A 17,212-nucleotide genomic window follows, 5' to 3' on the forward strand; every position below is an offset into this window, starting at 1 on the left:
AACTTCCAATAAGATTTAGGATTATCATCATGTAGATTCTGTAACTGCTCAACAAGTGATTTTTTATATTCTTTATACTTAAATTTTCTAAGTTTAGAATATTGCTTATTAAGCTTATAATAGTGACCTCTCACTAATGGGTCATAAGGAAATTTTGAATATATTTTACCGTAACTTATTAATTTGTTTCGAAGATGGTACAAATCTCCATCAAACCATTTTTTTGTCTTTATTTTCTTATTTCTTAGTTTATTTCTTTTTAAAGAATTAGTCATATGACCCGGAAGTAAACACTGACATATTGACCTTTTGTGTGTATTCCGCCATAGCTGTCATCAAAAAATTAACCTGACGAAAGAAACCGATAAATATCAGTATTTGTAAGTTATAGTCGGAAAAAATATTACACGAAATGAAATCTGTAACACATTGATGTAAATTTTTGTCATTTATTATATAATAATTAGATAGATATTTGTTAAACACTTCATTTAAACGGAACAGGTGCCCGCTGGTGCTGTCGGTTGTTTATCAAAACGAAAATGAAAGAGAACCGAATGTTAAATATATAATTTGTTTGTGTATATGCACAATGGTTAGATGTCGAAAACACGATTGTCGAGTTTATAAACGCCCTTTACATGTTTGCTACAACTTCAAAACAGGTTTGGGCTAGTCAACATCATGCAACATGATCGAATGTAAATTACTGGACTTCATATAAAAGAGACCATATATAAAAGAGTTGAAGGATATTTATGTTTAATCAAATTAATTAGAAATAACATACACAACATAACGTATTAAAAACAAATACACTCACAGTTATAAATTACTATAAGAAATAGCTAGTGTTTAATACCTTTTGAGCAATCAATATTTCGTTCTTGAATTACACATAGATTGTATGGAAGATGTATGTAATTATTTAGAAAATCTGATGAAATAAGGAAGAAAAATTAATAATTCACAAAGTATTCCTGTATTTATAGTTATACATTTAATACTACCATTGAACACAATTACATATATTAAAATACAAAAATTGATGTATTGATCAACAAAATTAAAATTGATCTAACAAACAAGATACAAGTCAGCCCCCCCAAAAAACATCCCAAAAAACAACAAGACATGTGGCATTATCTTCACAATCTTGAAAGTCAGTGTCATCCTCTCTATAACAACATGAACAAGTACTTGTACAAGTTTGATATTAAGAAAAGTTGATTTACTGTCATTATAATGATTGTCAGATGAAAATCCTATCTGAAAAGCTGCAAATGTCATATGCCCATATATTCCATTGTGTGACATAATTAATGATAAAAGAGGGTCAAAAGATACCAAAGGGACAGTCAAACTCATAAAAATAAACTGAAAACGCCATGGCTAAAAATGAAAAAGACAAACCGACAAACAGTAGTACACATGACACAATGTTCATAGAAAACTGAAGAATAAACAACACAAACCCCACCAAAAACTAGGGGTGATCTCAGGTGCTCCGGAAGGGTAAGCAGATCCTGCTCCACATGTGGCACCGTGGTGTTGCTTATGTGATAACAAATCCGGTAAAAAGTCTAATTCGGTAGGTCACATTCATGAAAGGGAAGGGGATTGTAGTTACGACGTAAGGAAAATATCCGATATCATTTGTGAAACAGTTATTCCGTAACGGTCAACCAACATGACCAACTCGTGATGGCGTCCGTAAAATTTACGAAGGGATGATTTCAACTGCACCATTTGGAACTCTTGGTTTAATAGCTTCCTTGTGAGTAGCAACCCTCTATCAAGAAAATCATGATAAGAAATGCAAGCACGAGAATATCGTATCAATTGGGAGATATATACCCCGTATGCAGGTGCTGCTGGAATGTTGCTACTTAGAAAAGGAAAGTTCACAAATGGAAAGCTGAAATAATCTCTTTTGTCGTAAAGTTTGGTTTTCAATCGACCCTCATTTTCAATTTCTAGATGTAAGTCAAGATATGAGGCTGACTTAACTGTATCTGTATCCTTTATCTCTAGTTCGATGGGATAGATGCGCTCCACATAGTCACCAAATTTTGAATTATTTAGTGAAAGAACATCATCTATATTGCGAAAAGTAGAGTTAAAGGATATCACTAACTTCTTATCTTTCTTCCTAAGTAGTTCCTGCATGAAGTCAGCCTCATAATAATAAAAAACAAGTCGGCAAGTAGAGGGGCACAATTTGTTCCCATTGGAATGCTGACAGTCTGTTGAAAAACACATCCTCCGAACGTAACAAATATGTTGTCAATCGAGAAATCAAGCATCTTGATAAAAAATATCAGTTTTAGAGAATTTTATTGAATCAGAGTGATCCTTTACAAAGTAGGATTTATCCCTCCCTAAGACAAGATATTTGTATCTACGTTGGCCATTCTTTTTTATGAAGCAAAGCAATACTAACTCTTTCAATTTGTCTTTTAGTTTGGAAAGTGGAATACTTGTGTAAAGAGTAGAAATGTCTGTTAAATAGTTACTGTAGTTTAATGTAATGATTTATTGTTTAATTATTTAATCTATATTGTTGAACTGGAAACATTGCTCTCACATACCATGCATACACTGTACTTTTGAGTGCTGAACAATTAGCATTGGAATTTGCTTTGTGTTATTTTCTTTGTTACATGAATAAAGTTGTTTGCATTCAATCAAAGGTATTCAACAATTTCCTTACTCTTTTAAACACATCTTACTCCCCCTCTCTCTGAAACAGTAGTAACATAAAAATTGGTATTGATGATGATGATGATGACTTGACTTTACCGCAAATACACTTATTCTACATAACAATGAATCTCTCAGACCTTTCAATAAATTTGATGTTTAAATATATTGACGTTTTGTTGACACGAGAGGTTCGGATTACCAGATGTTAGTAACTTAACATTCAGTATAAGGTCATCAGGAAGCCACCTTAAGATTGTTCATTGACTTTCTCTCTGGTGTGTTTATAAAGAACAGTCGAAAAGGAAATGGTGTACAGTCTCAATGTTGCATCCACAAAAACAAGATGGGTCAGCAATTATATTGACTCTAAACAAGTCATAGGTCAAGAAAGATGAGTAGCATCTGGATTGTGTTAGAATCCTATTTAGTTTCCTCGGTCCATATAGAAAGTGCTTAGGTACATCTTTATTTGTGGTATTTAACCTTTTTAATTGGGTTTAAAACTTTGATATAGAGTCTGATTTTCAAAGGGACAAACTGGTATTTCCCCTATTTCCATTCTCAATTTTATGATTCCATAGTCTAATAGTTGATGGTATAAGAGATTCTTTAGTAAAAGATAATCTACGAAAAGGAACAATGATATCATTGCCATTTCTCAAGGGATATACAGTTGTGCTCTGTTCATGAAATGGTACAAATGAAAGTTTTTTTTCTGACTGTCTAACAGAGTCTATGCCGTCCTAGTCCGATTATTGAACTTGAAACCTCCACTTTATATGTTTAAAAAGCAACAAACTTACCACTTCTTTGCATACATTATTTCATTCATTTTGATATGGGTACCTGGCCTTTGGCCTTTTAAACCAACTAATTTTTGCAAGCGATTTATTTTTGTGACTTTGACGAGTAGAAAAATAACACAGATATAAATTGTCACAAAAATTTCAAACTTACATCTTTCTCACTTCATCAAAGATTCATGTGAATTTGAAAATCACTAAATTAAATTGCTGCTAAGTGGGCTTTAAAGGGCTAAATGCGAAAAAATAAAATATCTGTAAAAGAATAAGTATGTTTACAGTATGAAACTGATACATAAATGATTATTTTCTTACAGGTTTTTCCCATAGAGGGAGAAATGGATGATGACAAACCATTCGTTTGTATTGAACATGGATGTGGTCAGGTATAGTAATTTGTTTTATATCTACAATGTAGTTTAATTAAACTTAAACTGTTGTATGAGTTTTGTCAAGCCTTTGACTTAAGTCGAAAAATCGTAACTAATCCATACTACATTCCATTGGCGTCGTTGTTTGCTTCAGCGTCCACAAATATTGTGTGTTAATGTGGTTAAAGTTTTTGAAATTTTTCTTAAACTATACTGGATTTCTACCAAACTTGTACATTTTTTCCGTATTTTACTTTTAAATGGACTTAGATTTTCTGCAAGAAAACAACACATACACTCTGTGTTTAAATTTTAAAAAATTTTAATGACTTTCTTATTTTATTTTTAATTTGTACCATCTTGGACAAAAGCTTGTTTATGACCAAAAGTTCGTATCTAAAAGGATTTTTTTTTTTAATATTTTGTACCTGTATATCTGTATTTTACTTATAAATGGACAGATAAGCTTCTTACAATCAAAAGAAAGTATCAAGAGGAATATTTTTATTGATATTTTCCCTCATTTTTGTTGAGCCTGCGATTAACAGCAAAAGTAGGTGAGACACTGGGTTCCGCCGAACCTTTACGAATTTTTGTACACAATAATTCAAAAATTAAATCTATCAAACAATAACCTTAAGATGGATATTTTGTCTTGCATATTTTAATGTTGATGAATTAGTATTTAGCATTATAGTCCTTGTCTCATATTAAATTTTAAAAAAAAGTATGTCAGAGTAAAATGGCTGTCTTGGGTTAAACATGTCAATTTTTACATATATTGGTGAAATCATTGTGGCATCACAAAGACAATTGCCATTTTCTGCACTTTAAAAGTGTTCAGATTATATCATCTTTTCTATTTTAAAATTTATATGATTATTTAACATTGAGCAATTAAAATTTTATTTGGAACAGTTATGTATATCTTATTGTATCAGCAGCCTTTTGTAAAATTGTTTCAGTTGGATACATTTTATCTACAAAACATACATGTATGTATATAATACTGTGGATTCATTAATATTCGTTGGATATCAATTTTCGTGGGATTTGTGGGTACAGGTGAACCATGATTTTAAATGTTCAACGAATAACATATTTTCAATAGGCTTTGTATACAGAGATTGGCAAAACCACCAAATCAAATATCCACGAAAATGCAAGTTTCCAGCAATCACCGAAAATTGATACCCACGAAAATAAATGAATCCACAATATAGTTAAATTCGTGATTGTGCGTAATCATAGATGGATGCATTCCTATATTTTGAATCTTATTTGCAGAGGTTCACTAATGAAGACCATCTTTCAGTTCATATGAGAAAACATGAAATGTCACTGGCATTGAATCCTGGAATCAGTTTATCTTCTACTGGTATATCTCCCTCCAGAATGGGAGGGTTAATATTAGGTAAGTTTGGTATGTTCTGGCATTGAATCCTTGAATCAGTTTATCATCTACTGGTATATCTCCCTCCAGAATGGGAGGGTTAATTATAGGTAAGTTTGGCATGTGCTGGCTTTTAAACCAAATATGAGGGGCCTTGGTGGCTTAGTGGTCTAAGTAGTTACGACTGTAATCACTAGCCAGTCAACACTGAGGCTGCTTGTGAGGGTGCACTCAACTCGAATCTTAATTGATTAGGATTGTCAGTTTTCCTATCAAGGGTCAGTGGTTTTCTCTGGGCACTCTGGCATCCGCCACCAATAAAAACTGACTGCCACGAAATAGCCCAAAAGTGGTTCTTAAAAGTTGCATTACACCAAAAAATCAAACTAAACCAAATATGCTTCATTAAATTTTCATTCTAAATTGATGAAGGAAAGGAAATGAGTAGTATATCAATGAGACAGCAGCCGCCTAGATCTGTTATTTCATCAATTGTTTAAACAACGACATTTATTTTGAAATTAAATGCCAATTATACATTATTTCTTACATATTTTATATAATATAGAAAAAAGATGTGGTATGATTGCCAATTAGACAATTCTTCACAAGAGACCAAATGACAGAAATTATCAACTATAGGTCACCAAATCTATTTTTGGTGAATGGAAGAAAATCATATAAATGTGTAATTTTTTTGGTAAATTTTCCTTTCTTTTTTAAATTGCAGATCAAACACCGACTCCTACAAAGTTTCTGAAAAATTGTGAAGAGATTGGACTGTTTCAGGAATTAAACAAAAATCCTTTTGAGGAAGCATTCAAAAAGGCACTCGATTGTGATGGGGACCAAGGTGTTCCTGTGAGTATTGTAACTTTTACATTTTTGTTTACTTTACAGTTTCCATAGTTTCATGTGTATGTTTTACGACAACAAACCATAAAGTTTGCTTTTGTACTATTGTTTGTGCAAGTTTTAATTTATTCATATAGAAATTTGAAATTAAGAAATATGATTGCTTGAACTGAAGAATGTTCAGTACTTACTGATCAAGCAGGATAAGATATACTAAGACCACTGTTTGACTTCTCTAAGTTCTCATCTACTTGTATTGTGTAGACACTAGACATTAAGCAAATATCAGCATCTGATTTCAATTTTCCAGGTTCGTATTTGAGCTCAAAATGCAAATTAAACCTGAGAAACATGACAAAAGATAGCCTCAGGTTTAGAGAACATGCATTGAATTTTGGAAAAAAGTATCATATAGTTGACCTCTAAAAGTATTGAGAGCCAAATAATGGTGGTCTGAGTAAGCTTTTCATATGACCGTCACTGCATGGTATGGGTTAATTCAGTATGATAAAATATTTAGAAATGTATTTTAAACATGAATTTTATTAAGAAGTAAATATTTAAAGAGGACTGCTGGAATATCTGGATTGATAGGAATAAGTGAGCTTTATGAAATTGTTTTTATTTTATAAATCAAATGAAATTATTGAATTTTGTAGGGGATACCTTTACCAGGACCTTCTGGAAATGATAACGAATTGAACACCCCTGTACCACATATTCCAAGGTCATTGTCAGAGGTCAGCCCTTTAACTAAGATCAGACGTAGCACAACGGAGAAGCTTTTACTAAAACCTGAACCTAAAACACCAGACGAAGATCAAGAAATAATTGTGACAGACAAAGACGTCTGCTTTGTAACACCATTTTCAAGGTCACAAGTTGTCATGTCAACCACAACATTGATCACTGCTGCACATTCCACTACTCAGTCTCCGTAAGTTTTCTTAGAAGTTAAGACTATTTTCATATAACCGACTTTTGACTCTGGATATTTATTCGACAGGCAATCTTCTCTCTGGGTGGACAGCCTTTTAATCTGTACATTTTTTTTAGGAAATTACTGTTTTATATTTTCATTATGCCACAAAATAATCGGAAAACAATATAATAGTAAATTTAATTGAACTGATCTATGTGATTTATTACACAGTATAAAAGTATAAATTCAAGTATCTTGTTTGTTAGAAATTTAAAAAAAAAGTGTTTTGAAAAATTCAATGAATTAAGATTTAAAAAAAAAAAAGAAAAAAAGTGAAGTCGACAATTAAACACAATATAGAAAAAACTTGAAATTTTATACAAATAAATATTCTTATAGATAAAATTGATTATTGCTTCATCTACATTACTTGTATTTTCAGACCCAAAACCACAGTTGCCCAACTACCAATATCGGTGATGCCAGTTGTACAACAGTCCCAATGTACCATGCAGATCTTTTTACAGCTTCCAAATGGTACAACAGTCCCAGTTCAGATACCAGCATCCATTCCAAGCGTACCTGTGATCCAGGCTGCACAGCAGCAGGCAAAATCAAATGTGATTAGTCAGACGAGTCTTCTGCAATCTGCTCCACAACAGTCTACAGCATCTCCACAAAAATCTCAAACATCACTCACCAAACAGGCAAGAATATTTTTAGCTTATCAGTCAAATGAGATTTACAGTTTAATTTGTGGAACTTATAAGTCTTGCAAAACAAAAGGGATAATGGCAATTTTTTGAATTAAATAAAAAGTGATATACCTTGCATTGAATTGAAACAGCAATTTTATAATCCTATCTCTAATTTGTTATTGTCAAATGTCACAGAGTGCTACTCTAATTGTATAAAACTGTATATTTTAGAAAGTAAATGTCTGTGATACTTCATATTTGGTATACAGCCTTATGCTTAAGTATTGATTTTTGGGATACGATTGCTTTCAAGCAATCTGTAGACTTATACCATTGGCTCAGGACAATGCCCTCACGTCAATTTTTTATTCTAAACATTAAGGACCATCTCAGATTTTTATGATTGTCTTTGTTTAAAAGGTAAAAACAAACAAAGGGATTGAACTTAAACAACTTTCCTATAATGTTCTTTTCATAATCTTCATGTTTGATATTTCCCTTGATTTATATGCGTGTTTTTAACAACATAGAAAATCAGAATTAAGCAGTATTTATATTTAGTGTTTTTATAAATTTAGAAACACGTCGGAGGGAATTCCCCAGTTGTAATTAAAATGCAGGAGTTCTCTAAATTCCGATAAATCTATTTCTGTCATATATATACTGTAAATTCAGAAATTAATGCGAGGTTTTTATTATTGCGAAAAATGCGACAGAGTTGTAAACGCAATAATTTAAACTCGCAATTTGAAATATTTTATATGAATTAAACAGCATTTTTCTCAAAATCGTAAAAATTAAAGTCGCATTTAAGTCTAAAATGACAAAATCGCATTAATAAATGCACGCAATAATTTCTGAATTTACAGTATGTTAATATACGTTCTTACTACAGGGTTTGTTTAGGTAATTATGCACATGCATCAAGGGGTATTAGATTAAATGGTTGCTCTGGATTCCCCACTCAATTGATTAATCTATAACTCAAGGGATCCTTTCTATGTATGTCTGCTATTGAGGGTTATTGTTGTTGCATAATTTTAACTCATATGCATCATTTAAATTAAAATAAATGTAGTCCACATCGTAAAGGTTTAACTTAAACACCCCTTCAGGCGAAATGGAGTCTTCCATATTATCGTTTCGAGTTGTCTCCCTTCCGGAAGTCACTTCCATGAATCCTGAATCAAAACAACATGTTGAGAAAAATTAACTCGTTCTGTCAATAGACGTCATATTATATTAAAAACGATCGGAATTTAAACCGAGGAATGTGTACGGAAAGGAGTCATGATCACTGACCCAAAGGAAATTAAATAATTAAAGAGTTAAGAATGGGGTTCCTCCTAGAATTAACATAGAAAAATAGGAGATAAGATACGAAGTGAAATACTTCTCTCACTCTGAGTCTCAGTGACTGCTGTGGAAAGTAAACTTGGAATTGATAGTACAAAAATAAAACACAATAGGCCTAAGTACATTGTTCATACACTTTAACCCGGATTGGCTATTTTGTAACTATTCAGATTACGTAAATTTCATTTTACATGTGCAGTTGAATTAGTTTTGAAAATAATATTATCCAGCTACATGTATACATGTGTCAATGAAAACAATGGCAATCATATCCCTGAGAGCAATCTGCTCTTTGATTTTCCAATTTACCTTACATAGCAGGAAGGCAAGTGAAGGGTGTCTGCCAACAGTTTCCATGCAATTATTTATGAACTATTCAACCATTACTTTTCAAATTTAAATATGTTGTTACTGATGGCAAAGTTCGATATTGCCAATTTTCAACTTGTGCTGTTCTGGAGTTATGATTGACTATTTACACTTTTCACTTTCATGATCCTTGATAGATTGGAAAATGGGCACATAACATGGCAAGTCTTACAAGCCTGAAAGTCTATATTCACTAGAATACATGAATTTTGTTCCCTACTACCTGACCTCAAATTCTGCAATGGCTACAGTAAAAAAATACAAAAAACCTGACAGCACATTTCTTGTTTTATACGCCCGTCAAAATTTTGACGGGACGTATTATGGTATACAAATGTCCAGTGTCCGTCCGTCTGTCCGTCCTTCCGTCTGTCCGGCGTAAACATGTCCCACCGTAACTTGAGAACGACTTATCCAAATCTCATGAAACTTAATATAGTTGTTTCATATGATGGTCAAATGATCTGTATACTTTTTGGTGAAAATAAGATTTAAACTTTTTGAGTTACGGCACTTTGTAACTAAAACAGGGGTGTGTTTTTTTTTCACATGTCGCACCATATCTCAAAAACGATTCTTGATTATTGCTTAAAACTTTACACACTTCTTAGTTATAATAATCTCAATATCTGTATACCTTTTGGTGATGATTCAAAATTTCATTTTTGTGTTATTGAGTATTTTGTAAAAAAGGGGGAGGGTTTTTTTACATGTCGCGCTGTATCTCAAAAACAATTTATGATTATTGCTTAAAACTTTACACACTTCTTAGATATATTAATCTAAAGATCTGTATACTTTTTGGTGATGATACAAAATTTCATTTTTGAGATATTGAGTATTTTGTAAAAAAGGGGGAGGGGTTTTTTACATGTCGTGCCATATCTCAAAAACAATTTATGATTATTGCTTAAAACTTTACACACTTCTTTGTTGTATCAATCTAAAGATCTGTATACTTTTTGGTGATGAATCGAAATTTTATTTTTGAGTTATTGAGTATTTTGTAAAAAAGGGAATGTTTTGTTTTACATGTCACGCCATATCTCAAAAACAATTTATGCTTATTGCTTGAAACTGTACACACTTCTTTGTTATATTAATCTAAAGATCTGTATACTTTTTGGTTTGATTCAGAATTTTATTTTAGTGATATTTAGTTTTTTGTAAAAAAAAAAACAGGGTTTGGGGGGGGGGGGGGGGTGGGTGTTCACATGTCCCGCTATGTCAAAAACAATAAATGGCTATTGCTTAAAACTTTCTCAGAAACTATTTATGATTATTTGCATAAAACTTCCACACAAGACGTCGGCCGTATCATGCACTCATGTCATGGCGCAGCTGTTTATTGATTTAAAAATCATTTTATAATTTTGATTGTAGAAATTGAAACAAGCCATACAGCAACAGACATTACCATCACCAAGTTCACGATCAAACACACAGATAATACAAGTTTCACCCGATGGGTCCATTAGTAGTAGTTCATCTTTTGCGGCTAATATATCCCATAGTTCACCACTATCTATGGAACAGTCATATTTTTCTGATACTGCATCATCACCAGATACTGTGGATTCCACACAAGGAACCTCATTGTAAGTGTATATTGAATCTTTAAACGCAACAAGGGAAATTAAGGCAAAGATTTTGCTTATCTGATACTATTTGCATCAAAAGTATCCTTGCTTATAGATGTTGTGTTTTGAATTTTTAAAGTACTGGTACGGCCTTATGAATTAAAGACATTTAAACAGCCTTTTCCACAGTGAATCCATGCATGGTTTATTGCTTGTTCATGAAACTAGGTAAACTTAATGTGTGTTAAACAGATGTTAATGTTCAGTTCTGTCGATGGTTTTCTAAAAGGGTGGATATAGTCACACATATTTTTAATATTAATTGTTGATTTTTAAAGGCAGTGGAGACATACCTGAATTGTTCAAATAAATTAACACGAACAGGTACAATTGGATGAAGACAATAACAATCAAAACCATGGAGTAAACAAAGACTCAAAAAACCAAAGGACATTTACATCAACAGTTATAAATAATACATAAGAAACAACACAAACTCCACTAAAAACCGGGAGTGAAATTAGGTGCTCCGGAAGGGTAAGCATTTCCTGCACCGTATATGGCACCCATCGTGTTATTTCTTTGTTCAGTTCGGTAATGATGGAAGGTTATTATGACTGAGGAAGAATGTCAGATATGATTTCTGACACACTTTTGTCATAATGGTCTATCAGCTCATGATAACGACCGTAAAATTTCTTGAGTGATAACCTTAATTTGATTGATTCATAGCCCTGTCTTAGCAACTTTTGAGAAAGCAGTATTCCTCGTTCAACAAAATCAACGTACTTTGAGCTAGCTCTAGAGTAACGTTTCAATTGAGACACTTATACTCCATATGCTGGTGCCGCTGGATTCATAAAAGTTGTTATTTACACCAGAAAGTAAATTCAAATTGTTATTTACCTCAGAGAGTAAAATTCAAGTTTTTATTACCTCAGAAAGTAAAATTTTGATAAATGCTGCATGTCATGGTAATTTACTGGTCACAAAAGTGAGAATTAGGTGTCAGAAGATAATAGTGAATGGTCTTTGAAATTGATAGGTCATGGTAGCAGATAACAGGATTTCTGGAATAATGTAAAGAAAAGATTAGGAACCAGCTGATTATGAAACAATTGCATCATTTATCAGACATTTGAGTAATTAAATATGTCATACTTGTAAGCAAAACTAAAATAAAACATGTTGATAAGCAAGACTTCAAAGTCAAACATTTGTCAAGACAATAGAATTTACACTACACACTTAAATCTTCGAAACTGGTGTGATTCAGTTCATGTTTTTTTAGGATAGCTGGATTTCTTTTTTTTTCATACTATCTTTTATTTATAAATTCCTTGTATAATTTTTTTTAAGTTCAAGCAAAAGAATGAGAGGAGATGATGAGGACGACCCAATGGATGGAAGACGAAAGAAATTCTTGGAAAGGAATAGGTAATTTTAGCCTTTGACATATCCAATAATTTAATTTGGATGTATACTAAGAAGTCTTTTGATTGGTAGAAAGTTTTTTTGTCTGTCAGTTCATAGACATAATTTTTTTTCATGTGACCTCAGATGAACTCATCAATGTATATTCCTTCAAAATGGAATTTATGATTAAATATAATGAATTACTTTAATATTTGTGCCCCTGTCTTAGCAGAGGGGATTTTGTTTTACCCTTTGCTGTATGTAAGTTTGTCTCTTAGTATGTCTGTACACCCTATAGTTGGTTTTTGTTCTCTAACTTCAGTTGGCCTCAACCAAATGTTATGAAACTGATACACAATACTTATTATCACATAACACAGATCTAGTTGGAAACTGGGGGACATAACTTTAACTGTTCTTTAGTTATGCCCTTTATAAACATAAAAATCGATGAATTTTCTGTGGTTTCTGTTCTCTAAATTAAGTTAACTTCAACCAAACGTTATGAGACTCATACACATTGCTTATTACCATATAATTCAAATCAAGTTGGAAATTGGGGGACATAACTTTTACTATTCTTGAGTAATGCCCCTTTATAATCATAAAAATTGCTGATTGTTTTTGGCGGGTTTCTCTTCTCTAAATTAAGTTAGCCTCAACCAAATCTTATGAGACTTATACACAATACTTATATCAACAAAACTCAGAATAAGTAAAAATTTGGGTAGCGTCACTTTTAACAGTTCTTCAGTTATGTCCCTTTATAACTCTTATATGATATGCAAGCAGGAGCATCATCTGTGTCCCATGGACACATTCTCCATTTTTTTTTTAATCCATCCCATTAACCTTAGTTAAGGTTTAGTGTTTACTGTTTTTTTTATATATATTTTTTAAAATGTTTTTTAAAAGCTATGATTAAATGATTTTTAATTTCACTCTTAATCAGAGCTGCAGCAGCAAGATGTCGTATGAAAAGGAAGAACTGGATAATGAACTTAGAGAAAAGGGGTTCAGATTTACAACAAAACAACAACAAATTGCAGGTTGGTATAGATCATATTCTTTTAAAATATTATTATTTTTATTCCAAAAAATCTTGTAGCTCATTTATTTTTTTTAAACCCATTTTTCTGGAAAATACAAAATCAAAATTTAATAAAATTATTAGTAAACCATCATTTAAAAAAACAATTTTTAATCCATATCAAAATAATTAATGCACTTTCATTTTTAAAAAAAGAAATCTAAAAAAAACTGTACAGCTTCTTAAAAACAAGACATTTTGAGTTTGTTTTACTTTCCATGACATTTTATTTTAAAAAATCTTGAAAAAATGGTAAATTATCAATTTTTGTTTCCTGTGGTTAACACACATGGCAATTTCCTCCAAGATTGTATTGTATATACATCATATTAAAACTTAGATTTTTCTCCTAATTTGAAACTATAATGTCCTATTCCATTATGGATGCATAAATTTGGTTTACATCCTTAAATATTGTCTGAATAGGGTATTCCTAACAGCTGTTTGATTCTATCATGTTTTCAGTGGTCAGGTAAGGGAAACATAAATTCTTATTTGATGTACTTTAAACACTTTGAGAACACATCTGTTGTATATTACGAATACCATGTATATCAGCTGATTGTCAACAGATTGATTTGTTTTGGCTGTTCTAACCAAGTATTATATTTGGTATGAATGAGTTACCCATTTGAAGTTAAAAGAATATTGCCCTAGTAGAGTCCTGTTAAACATATAGAAAAACTGTGAATTTTCTGACAGTAACTGGTACTTTACCAGTACTGATATAAACTGATCACAATATATAACTATGGATACTGATGTTTTAGGGGGAGATAACTTCTTTAAGAACAGAAGTAGCACAGCTGAAAACCTTATTGTTGGCTCACAAAGATTGTCCTGTCACACATGCCATGCAGAAACAAGGATTACAATTTGGTAAGATATAATAGAACAGAAATCTTGTCTAAATTAATCAATAGAAAATAATTCTCATTACTAACAAATGTTTGTTCATGTAGTAATCAGAGCAATAAAAAAAAATTACAGAATACAATATAAAAATAATTTGTAACAAATTGATTTTAGAATTATATGAATTCACTAGTATATCAGCCAATTACTGATGTGATACTGTTATCACACACTTCAAAAACAAGTTGTTATGATTGCCAAAGAGACAACTCTCCACTAAAGACAAAATGATTTAGAAAATAACAACTATAAGTCACCATACAATATGAACTTTCTGATTCATTATATTTTTTTGCAGTGCAAATGTTTTTCATAAAAATTACAAAATTCTGTGACAAGCAATAGTCTATTTGCTAATTTCATAACTGACTCTGTAATCTGAGATCCACATTAAATGTTTTTTTTTCCTCAGGAGGGACATATATCTCAGTGTCAATGTAGAATAAGCATATGGGTTTTGCTCATTGCTTAAGTCTATACGATGACCTTATCAGAAGTGAAATTAGTGTTATCAAGATACAAGATTTGGTAGTCTGTCACTTGATAACTGTGCATAAAAAGTTGTAACTTGTACATATCTTGTTTGACTTTAGTATCAGCATCTGAAATTTATTTTGTTACATTTTGTCTCTGATATTTTTCATCTTTATTATTACAGTGACAGAATCTGAAGTCATGGATGACACACCCATAAACCTTAAACAGGAAAACAATACTGCAGTAACATCATTTACTCACATTTTACCCGATCAATCTTATTCAACTTTATCAACCGTAGCTTCTTCCTCAGGGGAGCGAACTATAACCATACCTACCATCATAGGAAACACCGTGGAACATAAGACAATTAGAATAGTTCCTGCCGTTATGAGTCAAGACAATTTAAAACCAGTCAGGAAGAAATGACCAGAAAAGATTTTAGTTAGATATTATTTAAATCACTTATTTTTAATTGTGGCAGCCATTTTTTGTTAAATTTGTTAATTTATGATATTTTTGCTTCGTTAGATATTTTTAGGTGTTTTAAGAAAATTAACTTCTGCTATTGGTAATTAAATATTTTTTTTTTTATCATGGTTGATTTATATTTTGAGTTTATTTATAACAAATTTTATAGAAAAATTAAGTTCATATTATATATGATTTATGTACTGTAAAATCGGTCAGATTTGTTTCCTTAATGTCAGTCTGGTATCCCCCCCTTTCCCTCATGTACAATAAAATTCACACTAAATGTATTTGAATAATGTTGTCTGTAAAACATGGCAGTTTTGCATATTATTCATAACACATTAATCTCTGTATTTCATCAAACTTACAAGGAAAACATATTCTTTTTTTCTGAATTAGATACATTATTTATTTATTATTTTAACAAATCAGCCAAAAAATATCAAATGTCATGTAACAAGCAGGGTTTAAAATTACAAGTGTTGACAGGCTAGTGTAGATGAACTTCTTAAATCACTTTACCCCTCAATCAATTTAAAGAAGTAAATGGGACCATTGACTTTAAACATGAAATACATCTATTCAAAATGATAAACACCCATAATTATTTTGTAAGTGCTGCTAATTCATGTATGTTAAAAATTTGATTAGAATAACGCAAAATCTTAATTAGATTAATGAAAAAATTATTATTCATTTTTCTGGTCTTGCGTCCGTCTGTTTGTTCGTCTGTTCGTCCGTCTATCCCGTTTCAGATTAAAGTTTTTGGTCAAGGTAGTTTTTGATGAAGTTGAAGTCCAATCAACTTGAAACTTAGTACACATGTTCCCTATGATATGATCTTTCAAATTTTAATGCCAAATTAGAGTTTTGACCCCAGTTTCATGGTCCACTGAACATAGAAAATGATAGTTCAAGTTTCAGGTTAAAGTTTTTGGTCAAGGTAGTTTTTGATGAAGTTGAAGTCCAATTAACTTGAAACTTAGAACACATGTTCCCTGTGATATGATCTTTCTAATTTTAATGCCAAATTACAGTTTTGACCTCAATTCCACGGTCCACTTAACATAGAAGATGATAGTGCGAGAGGGGCATCCGTGTACTCTGGACACATTCTTGTTTTCTAATATTTCAGTGTTAAGTTTTAAAATCATGCAGGTTTTATAAATTCAGGTATACATTTTTAGAATTTAAGAAAAGCTATGTTATTTATTTTAAGGCATTATTTATATTCTCATGAAGAAGCCTTAAACATTGGTTGTGTGACCCTAGACAATTTCATTCTAACAACTCAATAAATATTTTCATTTGAATATTTATAATGCTTATTTTTTTTTTACTTTTTTCCCTGCCAATTTCCCAAAATTGATACACAAAAACACTTCACGATACTTCAAAATAGTCATCCATTTGAATAATTGCTTCATTCTAGGTTTTGAAAGCTACATGATATGATATTTTTTGTACAATATAGTATGTAATACACTGTTTACACTGAAAAAAAGGTATAAAAATTTCAGATTATCATAGATTTTTCGTTATATTAAAGCGAAAGTGTTTTTTTTTTGTTTTGTTTTCAAAGTTAGTTTTGCACATTGTTGTGAAAATTATGTGTTTGAAATTAATGAAGAATAAAATATATGACAGAAATATGATTGAAACTGCATAATTGTACACACGAATTTCTGTAATTTTGGTAGAAATGGAATATTATGTTGATATCATATGTGTATGTATCCTGATAGTCTTGTGATATGAAAGAAAAGATTTAATTGTTTTTGTTAAAA

The 17,212-nt window shown here is 31.3% G+C and overlaps 1 protein-coding gene across 1 annotated transcript; it reads left to right on the forward strand.

Moving 5' to 3' along the window:
- The first annotated feature begins 300 nt into the window (after nt 1–300).
- LOC139512433 (cyclic AMP-dependent transcription factor ATF-2-like) lies at nt 301–16,747 on the forward strand. Its single transcript, XM_071300044.1, has 12 exons — nt 301–380; nt 3,827–3,895; nt 5,168–5,294; nt 6,004–6,134; nt 6,788–7,065; nt 7,493–7,757; nt 10,857–11,071; nt 12,413–12,490; nt 13,422–13,518; nt 14,330–14,438; nt 15,133–16,136; nt 16,497–16,747. Exons 2-11 carry the CDS (start codon nt 3,848–3,850, stop codon nt 15,378–15,380), a joined length of 1,596 nt encoding a protein of 531 aa, XP_071156145.1. The 5' UTR covers nt 301–380; nt 3,827–3,847; the 3' UTR covers nt 15,381–16,136; nt 16,497–16,747.
- Nucleotides 16,748–17,212: the final 465 nt, after the last annotated feature.

The sequence above is a fragment of the Mytilus edulis genome, chromosome 2 (assembly GCF_963676685.1).
Source record: "Mytilus edulis chromosome 2, xbMytEdul2.2, whole genome shotgun sequence".
Taxonomy (NCBI): domain Eukaryota; kingdom Metazoa; phylum Mollusca; class Bivalvia; order Mytilida; family Mytilidae; genus Mytilus; species Mytilus edulis.

What these genes read in the sequence shown, in the direction of transcription:
- LOC139512433 (XM_071300044.1), top strand. Translation starts at nt 3,848, where the DNA reads ATGGATGATGACAAACCATTCGTTTGTATTGAACATGGATGTGGTCAG. An exon ending in AAATTCTTGGAAAGGAATAG is followed by an intron (nt 12,491 to 13,421) that starts GTAATTTTAGCC and finishes ACTCTTAATCAG; the next exon opens with AGCTGCAGCAGCAAGATGTC. An exon ending in GAAACAAGGATTACAATTTG is followed by an intron (nt 14,439 to 15,132) that starts GTAAGATATAAT and finishes TTATTATTACAG; the next exon opens with TGACAGAATCTGAAGTCATG.